Source organism: Callithrix jacchus, chromosome 10, assembly GCF_049354715.1.
Source record: "Callithrix jacchus isolate 240 chromosome 10, calJac240_pri, whole genome shotgun sequence".
In the NCBI taxonomy this organism is placed as follows: domain Eukaryota; kingdom Metazoa; phylum Chordata; class Mammalia; order Primates; family Cebidae; genus Callithrix; species Callithrix jacchus.
The window spans coordinates 53,968,569-53,984,748 of NC_133511.1; the positions used below are offsets into that span (position 1 = coordinate 53,968,569).

Genomic DNA, 16,180 nt, shown 5'->3' on the forward strand with positions numbered 1-16,180 from the left:
GCAACCTCTGACCTTCTCTTCCTAAGCAGCGCGCCGCTCAGGCAATGAGTACTTCCGGGGTTTACCCTCGGTTTCCCCACTGATGAAGAAAGGCTGGTCGGCCCCAGTACAAGACTACAAGTCCCAGAGGGCCGTGCGCCGGTTTCCGGGAAGGGAAGCCCTGAGGCTTTGCAGGCAAGGATCGGTAGTCCGGGTGTTCTCTCTGAACGCAATCTGTGCAGATCCCTCATTTTCATGTACAATGGAAGAGATGCTTGTAACGTTTCTGTAACATCTGAGAGATTACCAGTGCGCTTTTACAATAATCACATCGTTAGATCTTTACAAAAACCCTATGAGGTAAGTATTTTAATCTAAACTTTATAGGCTCGTAGTGACCAGCCTCAAATCTTTACACAGCAGTAAATGTTGGAGGCTGAATTCAATTCCTAATCCAAATCCGGGTTTCTTTCTGCTACACAGTATTTCAGAAGTACTAATATTTAACCAATTGTTTTGTGCTTGTCTACTATTTATAGTTCTTTCCAGCTACACTTAGTTCTCCCACTCATTTGCTGTACAATTGTGGACAAGTTGTATGATATCTTCGTGCTTCAGTGTCCCTCCTTTGCAAAAGACAAATAATGTGCCTATCTCCTAGGGCTGCTGTGAGGATTAAATGAGTTAATATGTATAAAACACTTAGAATAGTGCCTGGCCATGCTTAATTGGTGGGAGTTTTATTGTAAATATGTCTATTTTTTTTACTATATACATTTGCAGAAAAGGTTTATAGGAAATACAAAACATCAAGTACTGATTGCCACCAACATTTATTCTCCCTTTCACAGCTCCAATTCCTTTTCTTCTTGAATAGGATGGTAAAGGGTCTCTGTCCAACTTGAAATATCTGAGGTCAGCCACGAGCCATAAAACAGGTCTGTCTTCCCAGTCCTCAGTTTATATATAGGGGATCAGAGTTTGGAACAGTTCTCTGGCCCCTACTGTGGATCCCTAAACTGATTGCGTATCTTATCACCAATACTCCCTTGAGATAGCTGAGCCAAAGATGAAGAGGTAGGAACGGATCTACCAGCGTTTCGAATTTGCTTCCTAAAAAGTCCTAGAACCTTCAGAATAAAAAGGCCATTCATATAAAGACAACTTCATAAATTAAGGCACCCACACTACCTGGATTCAGAGCCCATCTCTTCCATTTATTAGTTACATAATCTTAGGCAAGCTAACCTAACACTCCCATACCTCATTTTCCTTATCTTTAAAATGATGTAATAATAATATCTACCTCATAAAGTTGTTATGAGAGTTCTTACATGTAAAGTATCCAATAGTGGCCAGAATGTAGGTTACTCAATAAATGTTAATATTTAGCATTATTTCCTTTCCTAATTTCCATGTCTTTTTTATACTCACCTTGTACACTAGCCATACTTTTGAATTCTCTGAGCAACTCCTACTTTTAAATTTGTATGTGCTCATGCAACTTGTTTTATCTCCCTGTAATATTCACTTGGTTATTTCTTAGACATCCTCTCAGTTTTCTTCAGTAATCGTTCTATGACACACCTGATAGTCATTTCTTCTCCTACCCGGCAATCTTATTTAATGGATTGAGAACTAGCTAGCTTAGAAATTGTTTTTATAAACTACAGTTGCTGTTTATTAATTGTCTCAATCTCTGTTACGTGAGATTTGAGATTTTTCATTTTGCTGATGAACTGTCTTAATTATGGATTGTACAAAGAGTTAGAGGCAGTGAATATAGTATCATATCTCTAGAGTAGCCAGTATTCCATCTACCAAACTATATTATTTGTACATCTAGGAGTTCTTTATAACTTCTGTGGGCAGAACTACATACAGTGTGTGGAAGTGAAGAAAAAATATTTCAGGGAAAAAATCTTGTCCAATAATCAGAGCTCTCTGAAATAAGAATATACAGTCATGAAATAGAGTGAATGCTCCTCTTCACATTGATATTTTAACCAATGCTGAAATCCACTTACATTGTTGAGGAGACTTACGGAAAATTGGGGAAATAGGCCGAAAACCTCAGCGGTACTTTGCCCCTCTCAAACTATATGATTCTATGGAGTGAGAACCAATTATAGTTTACTTGCAGCCAGGGTATCAGGGACTCTGAATCCTGGATTCAGCTCTTCATTACTTAACCTAATGATGAATCATTTATTTTATCATTTTGACCATTAGGTTTCCTCCAGTTCTAGAATTGAATTCTGACTTGAAGAGAGCAAAAAGTATTTTTTCTCTTCTCTGGAAACTATTTCTTTACAAAGCAAGAAGAACAACAAAGCAACACACAAACTCTGTCTTCCTTGAACTGGCAGATTTCTATAACTCCAAGTCACAGTAGATATCAACGGAAAGTAGGTAAAAGAAAGGCAAATGACGTAGCAGAGGAGTGGAGACTCAAACTTAGGTACCTACAGAGAAAGATAAATATCAGAGACACTCAGGAATTGGAGATACCAGGGGCCACAGAAGGCAAGGGTAAGGCAGTACACAGGGAGATTACTTAAAATCGGTGTTAAGATGTGTACATCTGTTCCTCATCCACACCTTGCAAGAGCCCACTGGTATGAAATCACTGGGAAAAAAATTAAATCAGAGGCACCCTGGGTACTAGGAAACCATATGCATCTGCAAAGACTATTTCCAAAAAGGCAGCATTTACAGGTACCAAATGGTCACTGAAAAAAAGAGGTTGTAGATTAAGGCCACCACATACAGATTAGGTCCTAAATAAGGGCACATAGATGGAATAGGAGCCCTTGGCTCATCAAGTCAAACATATCCTAGACCATGTCCACCCAAAGAGGTGTGGCTTTTTCTAAAGCATCCACCTGAGTGAGAATGCTTTGTACTATATCATCCATGCAGAATAGATTTTTTTACATACCTCATCCATAAAGGACGAAGGTCACTTTTTAAGAACTGATGGAAAAATTCAATATTCTTTTCATTGTAAAAACAGTCAACAAACTAGGAATAGAAGAGAACTTCCTCAACCTGATAAAGAACATCTACAAAAACTCTACAGCTAACCTCATACTTAATGGTGAAAGATCAGGAACAAGACAAAGATGTCTTCTGTAGCTGCTTTTTACTCACATTGTGCTGGAGGTTCCAGCCAAGGCAATGAGGCAAGATAAATAAGACTCGAAATGAAAAAGTAAAACTATCTCTAGTCACAGATGACATGTTTTTTGTTTTTGTTTTTGTTTTTTTGTTTTAGACAGAGTCTCACTCTGTTCCCCTGGCTTATTTTTTGGTAGAGACGGGGTTCCACCATGTTGGCCAGGCTGGTCTCCAACTCCTGATCTCAGGTGATCCACCCACCTCGTCCTCCCAAAGGGCTAGGATTACGGGCATGAGCCACCAAACCTGGCCAACATAATCTTGTATATAGAAATTTTTAAGAGATCTACTAAAAAACCGTAAGAACTAGTAAACAGTTTCAGCAAGATTGCAGGATACAGGGTCAATATGCAAAAATAAATGTGTTTCTCTACACCTGCAGTGAACAATCCAAAAATGAAATTAAGAAGACAATGTCATTTAAAATTCTCATGGTTAAATTTAACAGAAGAAGTATAAAGTATATACTCAGAAAACTACAAAAAAATTATTGTAAAAAATTGATATGGCTTGGACATTTGTCCCCTCCAAATCTCATGCTGAAATGTGAACTTCATTGTTGGAGATTGGCCTAGTGGGAAGTGTTTGGAGCATGGGTGCAGATTCTTCATGAATGGCTTGGGGCTATCCTTGCAGTAATGAGTTCTCACTGTATTATTTCACTGGAGTGCTGATTGTTTAAAAAAATGAAAAGAACCTGGCATCCCCCTTGCTCCCTCTCGCCATGTGATATGCCTGCTCCCCCTTCACCTTCTATCTCGATTATAAGCTTCCTGAGGCCCTTATCAGAAGCTGGACAGATATTGCTGCCATGCTGTATAGCCTGCGGAACTGAGTCAAATAAACCTCTTTTCTTTATAAATTACCCAGCCTTAGGCCGGGCACAGTGGCTCACGCCTGTAATCCCAGCACTTTGGAGGGCCGAGGCAGGTGGATCACGAGGTCAAGAGATCGAGACCATCCTGGTCAACATGGTGAAACCTCATCTCTACTAAAAATACAAAAAATTAGCTGGGCATGGTGGCGTGTGCCTGTAATCCCAGCTACTCAGGAGGCTGAGGCAGGACAATTGCCTGAACCCAGGAGGCGGAGGTTGCAGTGAGCCGAGATCGCGCCATTGCACTACAGCCTGGAAAACAAGAGCAAAACTCCATCTCAAAAAAAAAAAAAAAATTACCCAGCCTCAGGTACTTCTTTATAGCAATGCAAATGGAATAACACAGAAATTAAAGGACATCTAAATAAATGGGAAAATATCCTATATTCGTGGGTCAGGAGACTTAATATTGTTTAGATGGCTATACTCCCCAAATTGATCTACAGATTCAGTGCAATTCCCATCAGAATCCTAGCTAACTTCTTGGTAGAAATTGACAACCTGATTCTAAAACTCTTAAGCAAAGGATCCAGAATAGCCAAAACAATCTTGAACAAACTAAGAATATCCATACTTCCTGATTTCAAAACTTGGTACAAAGAAACAGTCATCAAGACAGTATAGTATTTAAAAGGCTGGGTGGAGTGGCTCATCCCTGTAATCCTAGCACTTTGGGAGGCTGAGGCAGGTGGATCACTTGAGGCCAGGAGTTCAAGATAACATAGTATGGTATTGGCACAAGGGCAGACATACAGATGATTAGATTCAAGAGTCCAAAAATAAAACCATATGTCTATGGTCAACTGATTTTCAACAAGAATGCCAATACCATTCAATGGGAGGAAAGGATAGTCTTTTCAATAAATGATACTGGGACAACTAGATGGCCACATGCAAAATAAAATAATCTTGGACTCTTACCTCATAACATATATAAAAAATTAACCCAAAATGAATCAAAGATCTAAATATACAAGTTAAAACTATAAAATTCTTTCAAGAAAACAGGGTTAAATCTTCATGACCTTGGATTTAGAAAAGGATTCTTAAATATGGCACCAAAAGCATTAGCAAGAAAAGCAAAATTTATAATCTGTACTTCATCAAAATTTAAAATATGCTTCAAAAGATCTGTGAAAAAAATCCACAGAATGGGGGAAAATATTTGCAAATCATATATCTGATAAGGGACTTGTATCCAGAATATGTAAAAGATTTACAGCTCAATAAGAAGACAGCACTAAGCCGGGAACAGTGGCACATGTCTATAGTACCAGCTACTCAGGAGGCTGAGGCAGGAGGATCACCTGTGCCTAGGAGTTCAAGGCCAGCCTGAGCAATATAGTGAGACCCCTCATCTTTAAAAATAAAATAAGACAGCCCCATGTAAAAATGGGCCAAGGGTCTTTATTAATTTCCTAGAGTTGCTGTAACAAATTACTACAAACTGGGAAGCTTAAAATCACAGAAATTAATTTTCTTATAGTTCTTGAGGCTGGAAGTTTGAAGTAGTTATTGGGAGAGTCATGTGCCCTCTGAAGGCTCCACAGGAGAATCTATTCCATGATTCTCTCATGGCTTCTGGGTGTTGCCAGCAGCCCTTGGCATTCCTTGACCTATAAATAAGTTCCAAGTCATTATATTTAAAGCCCACCCTACTCCACTGTGGGTTCACCTTAAATTGATTACATCTGCAAAGACTGTATTTCCAAAAAGGCAACATTCATAGGTACCAAATGGTTATGAATTTGGGGGAGTGGGGAGGGTCTATTCAATCCTCTACTAATCTGAGGAGACATTTCTCCAAGTTAGATATATAAGTGGCCTATAAGTATATGAGAATATGCTGGACATCATTAAGGAAATGAAAATCAAAACATCAATGTGACCACTTTATATCCACTAGGAAGCAAGGATGTAGAACTGGAATTCTCATCTACTGCTGATGGGAATGTAAAATGGTGCAGCTGCTGTGGAAAACAGCTATCATGTGACCCTATGAATCTATCCTAAGTTATAAGAGAAATGGAAACATGTCCACACCAAAACTTGTACATGAAGGTTTACGGCATCATTATTCATAATAGCTAAAAGGTGAAAACTCAATCTCCAGCAACAGATGAATGAATAAATAAAATGTGGCATATCTGAACAATGGAATATTACTCAGCATAAAAAATTAAACTACTGATACATGCTACAATATGGATATACCTTGAAAATATTGTGCTAGGTGAAAGAAGCCACAAAGGACCAATACATGATTCCATCCATATGAAAGAAGTCATGTTGTCAAAATGCCTACCTAAGCCAGGATATTTCTCACCAAAGTAAGTTAGGAACTATGGTGTAGAGAAAAGACCTTAAAAACAGGGTAACTGAGCACAAAGAGCAAATAAACAGACTGTAAGTTGCTCCCAGGGATTGGAGAAAATGTTTTAAAAAGAAGGTTGGAATCCATTGGTGTTCTGTTAGTCATCTTCTCCTTTATCTTCCTCTCCTTCTCCCCTTCATCATCATATTTATCTTCACCTTCATCCTCATCCCTGTCTTTGTTATCATGTTTTTCTCCTTCTCCTTCCTCATCATCCATTTTGGGAACCAAGTAATACTGTAATTGATTTGGCCAAATATTGTCTTTGATGATCTTTCCTCGCTCATCTACACCTGCATCAGAATGGTCAGTAAGCCAGGTGAAGAAGCTCTATGGTTCCCCATGCTGCCTCTTCCTGTGGCATTATTCTGCATTTGACTTGCATGTTTCATCAAATCCTTTCCAGATTTTCATTTGATTTTAGTGAATTTAGAGATGGCGCACCACTATCATTCAGATGAATTTTTTTGAAGTAAGGATTTGTGTCAAAATAAAAATATTCCATAACCTGGTTTAATATCTTCAAATTGTGTCACTTCAACACTGGTTAAATAAGGCAGTGCCTCTTTATCCTCCTCCCCAAGCAGTGCAGACACTTGTGAATGGTTGATGAATACCGTTACCCCAAAGTTGGAGATTTTGGCAATCGATTCAGACCGCTTCTGAAAAAAATAATTGGCTGAGTTTGTTATATTTCTGTTCTGCTTTCAAAGTCTCCTCATTGGCTTGTTTCTAATCTAGTTCATTTTGTACTTCATTCATATGTTCAATTGCTCCTTGCTATTCTTTTTCTCCCTTCTTCAGCAAACTCAGAGAGACCAATGTGTCTTCCAGCCTTGAGGCAGAAGGTGGTCTTGGTTTCTTCTTTTGAAGCAAAAATAGAAAACATGGCATTTTGGGGCCATGTTGTGAGGAAAGGCCAAAAACGAGACCACAGATCTCCTTGCCCATCAGGAAGAAGCTCAGAAAACCCTAATATTATTGTTTTCAATCACAGCATCACAACCTCTGAACTTTTGCTACCTAGAACAGTGTAATGAAATCATCAGTAAGAGTCATACTAGTATCAAAATTTCAGCTAAGAGTAGAAATATTGCTGATTTGAAACTTTACAAATGATACATCTCTCTTGAGGGCAGATCCAAGTGGCTTTCCCTGTTACTCTGATCACCTTCGATAAATTGCAAACGTGTCACAAGTTCTTCCTCTACCTGAGTCCATTCCCTTGCAATGTGACTTTGAAGCTCCTCCCCTCAAGAGATGGAATCTATTGCTTCACCCTCTTGGCCTTCTTACTTAATTTGACCTAAAGAATGCAGCAGAAGTGATAATGTTCCATTTCCAAGCTTAGGTTTCAAAAATACTTGCAAACATCTGCTCTAGTTCTTGAAGTTTGCTGATTTACTACAGGAATAAGCCAAGGAGAGTCTGCTGGATAAAGAAACACATCTGGACTCATTTCCTCAGCTAACAGCTAGATCCCATGAGCAAAGCTACCTAGCTGACTTGCAGCTGATCACAGTCACAATTGGGTCCAAAAGAACCACCCAGCTGAGCTCAGCCTAAATAGAATCATGAGTTAAATAAATCGCTGTCATAAGCCATAGAGGTTAGAGGTGTTTTGTTCAGCAGCAAAAGCTAACTTCTTTGTAATTCCTTCATCATATGAAAATAATTTTTTTTTTTTGAGACAGAGTTTCACTCCTGTTGCTAAGGCTGGAGTGCAATGGCACCATCTCGGCTCACTGAAACCTTGGCCTCCTGGATTCAAGTGATTCTCCTGCCTCAGCCTACCAAGTAGATGGGATTATAGGTGCCCGCCACCTTGCCTGGCTAATTTTTTTTTTCCAGAAACAACACTGTTTCAAAAAAAAAATGCATCTCCTAAGTTTATGGTTTAATGCATTTTGACAAATTTGTACAATTGTAGTAGATTCATAGAGTTGTGCAGCTGTCACCAACACCAGTTTTAGAACATTTTCTTCACCTCTTCAATTTCCCTCCAGCTCCTTTGCAGTCAGTCCCTGCTCCCTCACCTGCTACCTCCATGACAGTCCCAAGCAATCATTAATCTGCCCTGTGCCTCTCTAAATGTGTCCTTTCTGGACATTTCACAGAAATAGAATAAGACAATATGTAGTGTTTTGCACTTAACCTAATGTTACTGGGGTTCATCCATGTTATAGCGTATATAAGGTTTCATTGCTGAATAGAATTCCGTTGTGCAGGTACACACATTTTGTTTATTCATTTAGCAGCTGATGGACACTGAATTATTTCCAGTTTTTGACTATTGTGAATAATACTGCTGTGAACATGCCAGAATAATTCTTGAATAGACATATGTTTTCATTTATTTTGCATAGATTTCTAGGGGTGGACTGGTTGAATCATATGGTAACGGTGTTTAACTTCTTAAGAAACTGTCAAACTAGTTTCCAAAGTGACTATTATTTTACATTCCCAACAGAAATATTTGAGGATTCCAGCTTTCCCACATAATCAGCAAGACTTGGTATGCTCTGTCTTTTTAAGATTAGTCATATTCATGACTAATGGTATATTAGTGTGCTTTTAACTTACACTTACCTAAAGACGTTGAGTACCCTGTTATATGCTTTCTAGCCATCTATATTTTTTCTTTGAGCATCCATGTTCTTTGCTGATTTTTAAAATTAGGTTGCTGCTTTTTTTTTTTTTTTGAGACAGAGTTGCCCGGTGCAGTGAGGCAGGCAAAGTCGGCTCACTGCAACCTCCCCGTCCCGGGTTCAAGTGATTCTCCTGCCTCACCCTCCCGAGTAGCTGGGATTACAAGCATGTGCTACCACACCTGGCTAATTTTGTGTTTTTAGTAGAGACGGAGTTTTCTCCATGTTGGTCAGGCTGGTCTCGAATTCCCGACCTCAGATCATCCAGCAGCCTCGGCCTCCCAAAGTGCCGGAATTACAGGCTTGAGCCACCCTGCCTGGTCTAGGTTGCTTCTGATTGAATTAAAAAGAGTGTTCTTTATATATTGTGAATTCAAGTTTTTTGTAGGATATAATGTTTAGCAAATATTTTCTTCTAACCAATGACTATTTTCTTCTTAATGATCTCTTTTGAAGCAGAAAGTTTTTAAATTTTAGTAAAGTCCGTTTTATTACTGGTTTCTATTTGGCTTGTGCTTTTGGTACATTATATTAGAACTCTTTGCTTGACCCAAATTCACAAGGATTTTCTCCCGTGAATTCCTCTTGAAGTTTTATATTTTAGCTCTTACAACTAGGTCTATGCCCATTTTGAGTTAATTGCTGTGCATGTGTTATGTCAGGCAAAGTTCCATGAGGTGGCTTTGTCTGGATAGCAGCAGGGGAGCTTGGAGATAAGAGTTTTCCTTCCCCAGTCCATGAAACTGAGATTTCCTCCTGCATATGTCAGTGACTGCCTAATGCCTTGAGGGAAGACAGATAAATGGGAAATATGGATTATACATTTCCATATAAGTCCCATTTTGAGGACCTGGGTGCAACATGGTTACAGTAGCCAGAGGGTAGTCTTTCAGAAGAACCCTTAGGAGCAAAATGCACCAAAAGCAGGGAAGGATTGTACAGAGGGGCTAACAGGGATCTCAGGTGATCTAACTTAGTCTCATAGGAAGACTCCTGAGATGGATGCAAAGGGGAACTTCCACATATCAAGGACTCAGTAAACATGTGTCTTGGGAGTTACGAGCAGATAGAAGGCATTTCATAGTTTGTAAATATTTTGTCAACATGAAAATAGGCATCTAGACTTATAATCTCCTAAAGAAAAGATAGAGAAATCTGACAACCAAAGGTCCTGTTCATTTAAGAACCAGTGAGCTCTGAGAGAATCCTAAGGGTTAGCTGATACTGCCTATCTCAACTCACAGATGCCACACTTCTAAGAGCTGTTGGGTTTCCAATGTGTGGCCAGAAGAACACTAGCACCAGGAATTTGACAGTCTGAGTAAAGAGACAATTCAGGGAATGTGATGTTGCATAGTCACACCACATTACTTATCACTCTCACTGCAGTCGCCTTTCTGAAAATGAAACCCCTGATATTCAACTGAAACACATGGAAATCAAAACAGGTGATGGACAAAAGTTGAAAGGTTGAATCTGTGGTTTAAATTATTGTGTCCTCACCTTGAATGAGGGTGGATGAAGTGCAGACCCCACTGGAATGCCTTCTAAGATTTGTGAAGTGGAATGAGCAGTGAAGAAAGAATGCAGTTGTATAGCTTAGTAAATAACAAAATATCTTTCTGGCCTCACATTTTAAAAAAATGTTCCCTGATCTCAGGGTTCCAGGCCCAAATCTAGCACCAATGCCTAACCGTGGCAGAGAAGAATTGACTTTCCAGGTACCTTCACATATTTTGGGGCCTATAAAGCATAGAGCTCCTCAAAGGTAGGGTTCCTGGAGTCCTCTAGGTGTCTGAGAGGGCTTTGGACAGGATATGGGCAAGTGTGCAGGTGCGGGGATGGTCACATTTAACAGAGTCCAGGAATATAACTTTCGAGAGCACATGCTATACCAAGAACTTTGATGCCTGTCACAAAATATCATATCTATACATTTAAATTTGGCTTGCATATTCCTAATAGTATTCTCGGGTGGAATATAACACCATACCATGTAGCCTAATGGAAGAAAACTTTGTATACAACTCAGTTACTGGCTTGGTTAGCCTTCTTCCTGTCCCCATCCCAGGTTAAACTGTACCTTTAAACTGGTTTCACCACTGGGTTAAGGATGTGTATCCAGGAGATAATGAAAAGCATTAGAGAGAGATGACAGCACACCACAGGGGTGTTCTTAAGTGTGTAATGCTTCCAGATAGGATTGCTGTCATGCTGTTTCTAAGAACAGTACTCTGAACTAGCTCTCTGAGCTCTGGCACTGACTGATGGCCAATTCTATGGAATCATTGTTCCTTTTCTTAGACAAGGAAAATTGAACTCCTCCTGATTTGGCTAAAATCTCCACAAAACAATTTGGAGAAAAGATACAAAGCACTGTTTCTTTCAGTTACTATGATCTCTTTTTACTGATGGATAGCATGGACAAGGAAAAAAGGTAGCCCCATCAACTTTCATTGTAAACAGAGAGAGACAGACTGCCGGGTAAACACATTAGTAGTCCTTACTCTGGAAAACCTTCTTACATGTGGAATGCATTTACCAAGATGTGTCTGATCTTTGTAGGACTCTTCATGGTGGTCTAACCTGGAATCTGCAGATTTACATGTCCTTGTTCCTTGGAAACCCTTACATAGTCTATGCTACTGTCAGAGTTATCAAATGGAGATGACTGAAAATGGCACCATATTATGTAAGTTACAATCTCGCGTGTCACTTACAGAGCTCGTATGTCACATCTGGGCTAGATCATTTCCTAGTATAGAAGGAAGGCTCTTTGGGGACTGATGGTGGTGATGGTGGTGGTCTCAGCCTTGTTGTCGCTTTATGTGTGCCTCACAACTAATTTTATTCTGGAGTACAATAATATAAATTAATAAAATTTGATACCAGGTATGATTTATGATTCTCTTAAGGTTTATTTGCAGCTCATTCTTCTGTGTTGTCTCCATTTCAGGTGAATATTCTCTTATACAACATAAAACAGAGATCATGTCCTTTGCAGGAACATGGATGGAGTTGGAGGCCAGTATTCTTAGCAAACCAGCTCAGGAACAGAAAACTGAATACTGCAGGTTCTCACTTATAGGTGGCAGCTAAATAATAAGAACACACTGACACAAAGAGGGGAACAACAGACACTGGGGCTTACCTGAGGGGGAGGGTGGGAGGAGGGAGAGGAGCAGAAAAAATAACTATTGGGTACTAGGTGTAGTACCTGCATGAAGAAATAATGCATACAACCTGAGTTTATATAACACACCTCTATGTATATTCCTGAACCTAACATAAAATTTATAAAAATGATGAGTGTTGGCCAAAGTCAAACCAGAGTAATCCCTGTGTAGGGTCATGGTTAGCTTATGGGTTAAATACTCCGTGGCCTTCAGTTCTTGATTAAACTCAATATTGCTGAAGCACCTTCCCAAACCATATATTATTTTGCATGTGCCCATTTGTAACTATGGAAGCACATACCAGTTTTCACTGCTGTCTTGTGGTCTTTATTTGGAACTCCAGCATAAGTTATAAATTGAAGGTCTCTGTTTTATTACATGGACTTAGAGGTCAAGATAAGTCAGCTTATTGAAGCGCATAAAGAGACTCTTGTTTCTCTTCAGAGCAGTGGAGTTGAGCAGCCCTCTTTATTCTTAATGAATTATCTTTTATATTTTTCTGGAAAGTGAGTGATTTTTATATTTGTTATTAAAAGTTTTATACAGAGTTACTTATACTGCCTCTATTTATCCCATTGAGAAATGGATTCAGTGTCTCATTTGTTTGTTTACCAGTAACTCAAAAATAATTCATCACTCTGAAAATTTGCTTTTACCCACTGAGCAATTACAGGCTAGGACTGTGATGAATTTTATTTTATTTATTTATTTATTTATTATAATTTTTTAGACGGAGTTTCACTGTTGTTACCCAGGCTGGAGTGCAATGGCACGATCTTGGCTCACTGCAACCTCCGCCTCCTTGGTTCAAGCCATTCTCCTGCCTCAGCCTCCCCAGTAGCTGGGACTACAGGCACGCACCACCATGCCCAGCTAATTTTTGTATTTTTAGTAGAGATGGGGTTTCACCTTGTTGAACAGGATGGTCTCCTCTATCTTTTGACCTCCTGATCCACCGACCTCAGCCCCCCAAAGTTCTGGGATTATAGGCGTGAGCCACCGTGCCCAGCTGACTGTGATGAATTTTATAAGCTTGGGACATAATTGCTCAATATATGGTATGTGATAAGCTTAATTTCATTAGCACTCCTCATAAATCATCACAATGTGATTTTCAGGGGAAAGCCACATGGCTTGGAGCTCTGGCCTACTGAAACTTGTGTTTGTGGTCAACAGCTCTATGGTGATGTGGGGTCTTGTGAGGCTTCCTGACAGGTGAAAGGCATCTCAAGGGACTCTGTTTCAATAGGGAGGTCATCAGCTTCCTCATTCACGGCATAGCTTAAAACACCTTTGCTCTCAAGACATTGATTGTTTCTTTTGCTTCTCACACGTACTTGGGATCCTGCACCTTTCCCTCATGGTTGTATCCTCCTTCTCCTCAACTCTGACAGTCTCAAGGGCCCATGGGACTCAGGAAGTAGTTGTCTGGTGTGGGGCTGGGTCTTTTCACTTAGAAGCTGCCCTAGTACTGCCATGTCCCACTGAGACCTCTTTGGTGAGGTGACCTCCTTAAACCATTCAGCTTATCCATGTGGACTGGAAGAAAATTGGGTTTTGATAAGACATGTAATGCAATTCTTCCTTATTTCTCCTAACACAAAAGGCAGTAACTTTGGTCCTCAGGAAAACATCCTTCCCCCGAGCCCTGAGATCCTCCAGCATTAAAATTAGAAGAGGGAAATAGGCTGAACTGCAATAGCTGAAGAAACTCTACTCTGGGCCCTCCAGGTCGGACCTCTTCCCCGGAGGAGGGAAGCTTCCTGCCAGGGCCACCAAGAGCAGAGGACTCACGTGATGAAGGCTGACCCATTCTCTTGTGTTTGGGTTGCTGTTCCAACATTGGCTTGCAGGTAAAATTCACAAATGAGACATCTAAAGTATCTAGTTCACAGTATGTGTTTCCTAAATCCTTGGTACCTTTGCTTTCATGGGCCCCTTCATCTGTCATATATATACATATGTACTTTAAGTTCTGGGGTACATGTGCAGATCATGCAGGATTGTTACATAGGTACACACATGCCATGGTGGTTTGCTGCCTCCATTCCCCCCATCACCCACATTAGGTATTTCTCCTAATGCTATTTCTCCCCAATCTCCCCAGCCCCTGTTATCCTTTTTCTAGCCCCCAACCCCCCAACAGATCCTAGTGTGTGATGTTCCCCTCCCTGTGCCCATGTGTTCTCATTGTTCAACACCTACTTATGAGTGAGAACATGCATTGTTTACTTTTCTGTTCATGTGTCAGTTTGCAGACAATGATAATTCCAGATTCATCCATGTACCTGCAAAGGACATGAATGCATCCTTTTTTTGGCTGTATAGTGTTCCATCACGTATATGTTCCACAATTTCTTTAGTCTATCTTTGATGAGCATTTGAGTTGCTTCCAAGTCTTTGCTATTGTAAACAGTGCTGCAGTGAACATACATGTGCATGTGTCTATAATAGAACAATTTATAATCCTTTGGATATATACCCAGTAATGGGATTGCTGGGTCAAATGGAATTTCTATTTCTAGGTCCTCGAGGAATCGCCACACTGTCTTCCACAATGGTTGAACTAATTTACACTCCCACCAACAGTGTAAAAGTGTTCCTATTTCTCCACATCCTCTCCAGCATCGTTGTCTCCAGATTTTTTAATGATGGCCATTCTAACTGGCGTGAGATGGTGTCTCAATGTGGTTTTGATTTGCATCTCTCTAATGACCAGTGCATCTATCAAATATTAAGATATGCTTACCATTGTGTTGATATAAAGATAATGTATTATTATTATATGGTGAAATATTTTCTTCAACCTGAAAAAACATTGTTTTTCTTCTGGTTTTAGAATAAATGAAAATGTTTTGATGTGGTCCATAGGTACCCACCTTCTGTGAAGCCCCTGGTCTTACCTGATTCAGGCTGATATAGCCAAGCACCATGAACTGAGTAGCTTATAAACAATAGAAATTCATTTTTTCCTCAGTTCTAAAGGCAATGGCTGGGAAGTACACAATACAAGCACACACAGATTTGGTGTCCAGGGAGTGTTCCTGTCCACAATCACAGATGCCCCTCTCTCTGTGTCCCTCCATTGTAGAAGGGCAAGGCAACTCTCTGGCCTGTTCATGAGGGCACTCATTCCATTTACAAAGGCTCTATTCTTATGCCCTGTAAACTCCCAAAAGGTCCCACCTCCTAATACTAGCACCTTGGGGGTTAAGATTTCAATGTAGGAATTTCAGGGAGCCAGAAATGTTCAGTCCACAGCACACCCTGTGTTCCCTGCTGAGATGGAGAATAGCAGAGATTGGAACTAGCAGACATGATAAAGGAGAAATAGGAGGAGAGAGGAGGATGAGGAGGAGGAAGAAGAGGAGAGTGAGCTGAATAACAAGTTGGTTCTCTTTCCTGGCCCCAGAGTGGCTACCTCTCCTGGCAGGGAGCATCCCCTAATCCTGTTCCTCACACACACCTCATTCTGGCCTCTCATCCCCCAACCTTTTTCTATTAAAAAAAATCCTCCCATCTCTCCTCCCCTTTTCTGATTTTTGGGACTCCCTTCTTTTCCACTGTGTCTTGCCAAGTTCTATCTCAGGAGCAGAACCAGCCCTCCACTGCCCACCCCCTCAGGCCTCATTTACAAAACGCTTTTCCTGCGGTTCTGCAGCGTCTAAGGCACAGCAATCTCCCGAATGAAATGGAAGTACAGGCCAGGCCAGGCTTGTGGAGGGCAGAGTCTCTCTGCTGAATCAGCATCCAGCTGTTCAGGGTCATTCTAGATGAGAATCAGTGATGACTATTAAATCCATCATCTTTAGTGAAAAAAGCCAACCACAAGAGAACACACAGTGTATGATTGCAGATAAACTGAGACCTGTTAGGAGTGCACCATAAGCAGAACTTTTAACGTAAACAAGAAAAGGAACATCATGGTTGTGTGCGGTATCTGCTC

General features: G+C 40.3%; 1 protein-coding gene across 1 annotated transcript; it reads left to right on the forward strand.

Annotated features, from left to right (window-relative positions):
- Positions 1–137: 137 nt before the first annotated feature.
- Positions 138–15,100, forward strand: LOC144578080 (uncharacterized). The gene is made up of 5 exons (XM_078340003.1): positions 138–339; positions 11,624–11,750; positions 12,015–12,082; positions 13,966–14,087; positions 14,760–15,100. The coding sequence occupies exons 1-5, from the start codon at positions 235–237 to the stop codon at positions 14,797–14,799; spliced, it is 462 nt and encodes a 153-aa protein (XP_078196129.1). The 5' UTR covers positions 138–234; the 3' UTR covers positions 14,800–15,100.
- Positions 15,101–16,180: the final 1,080 nt, after the last annotated feature.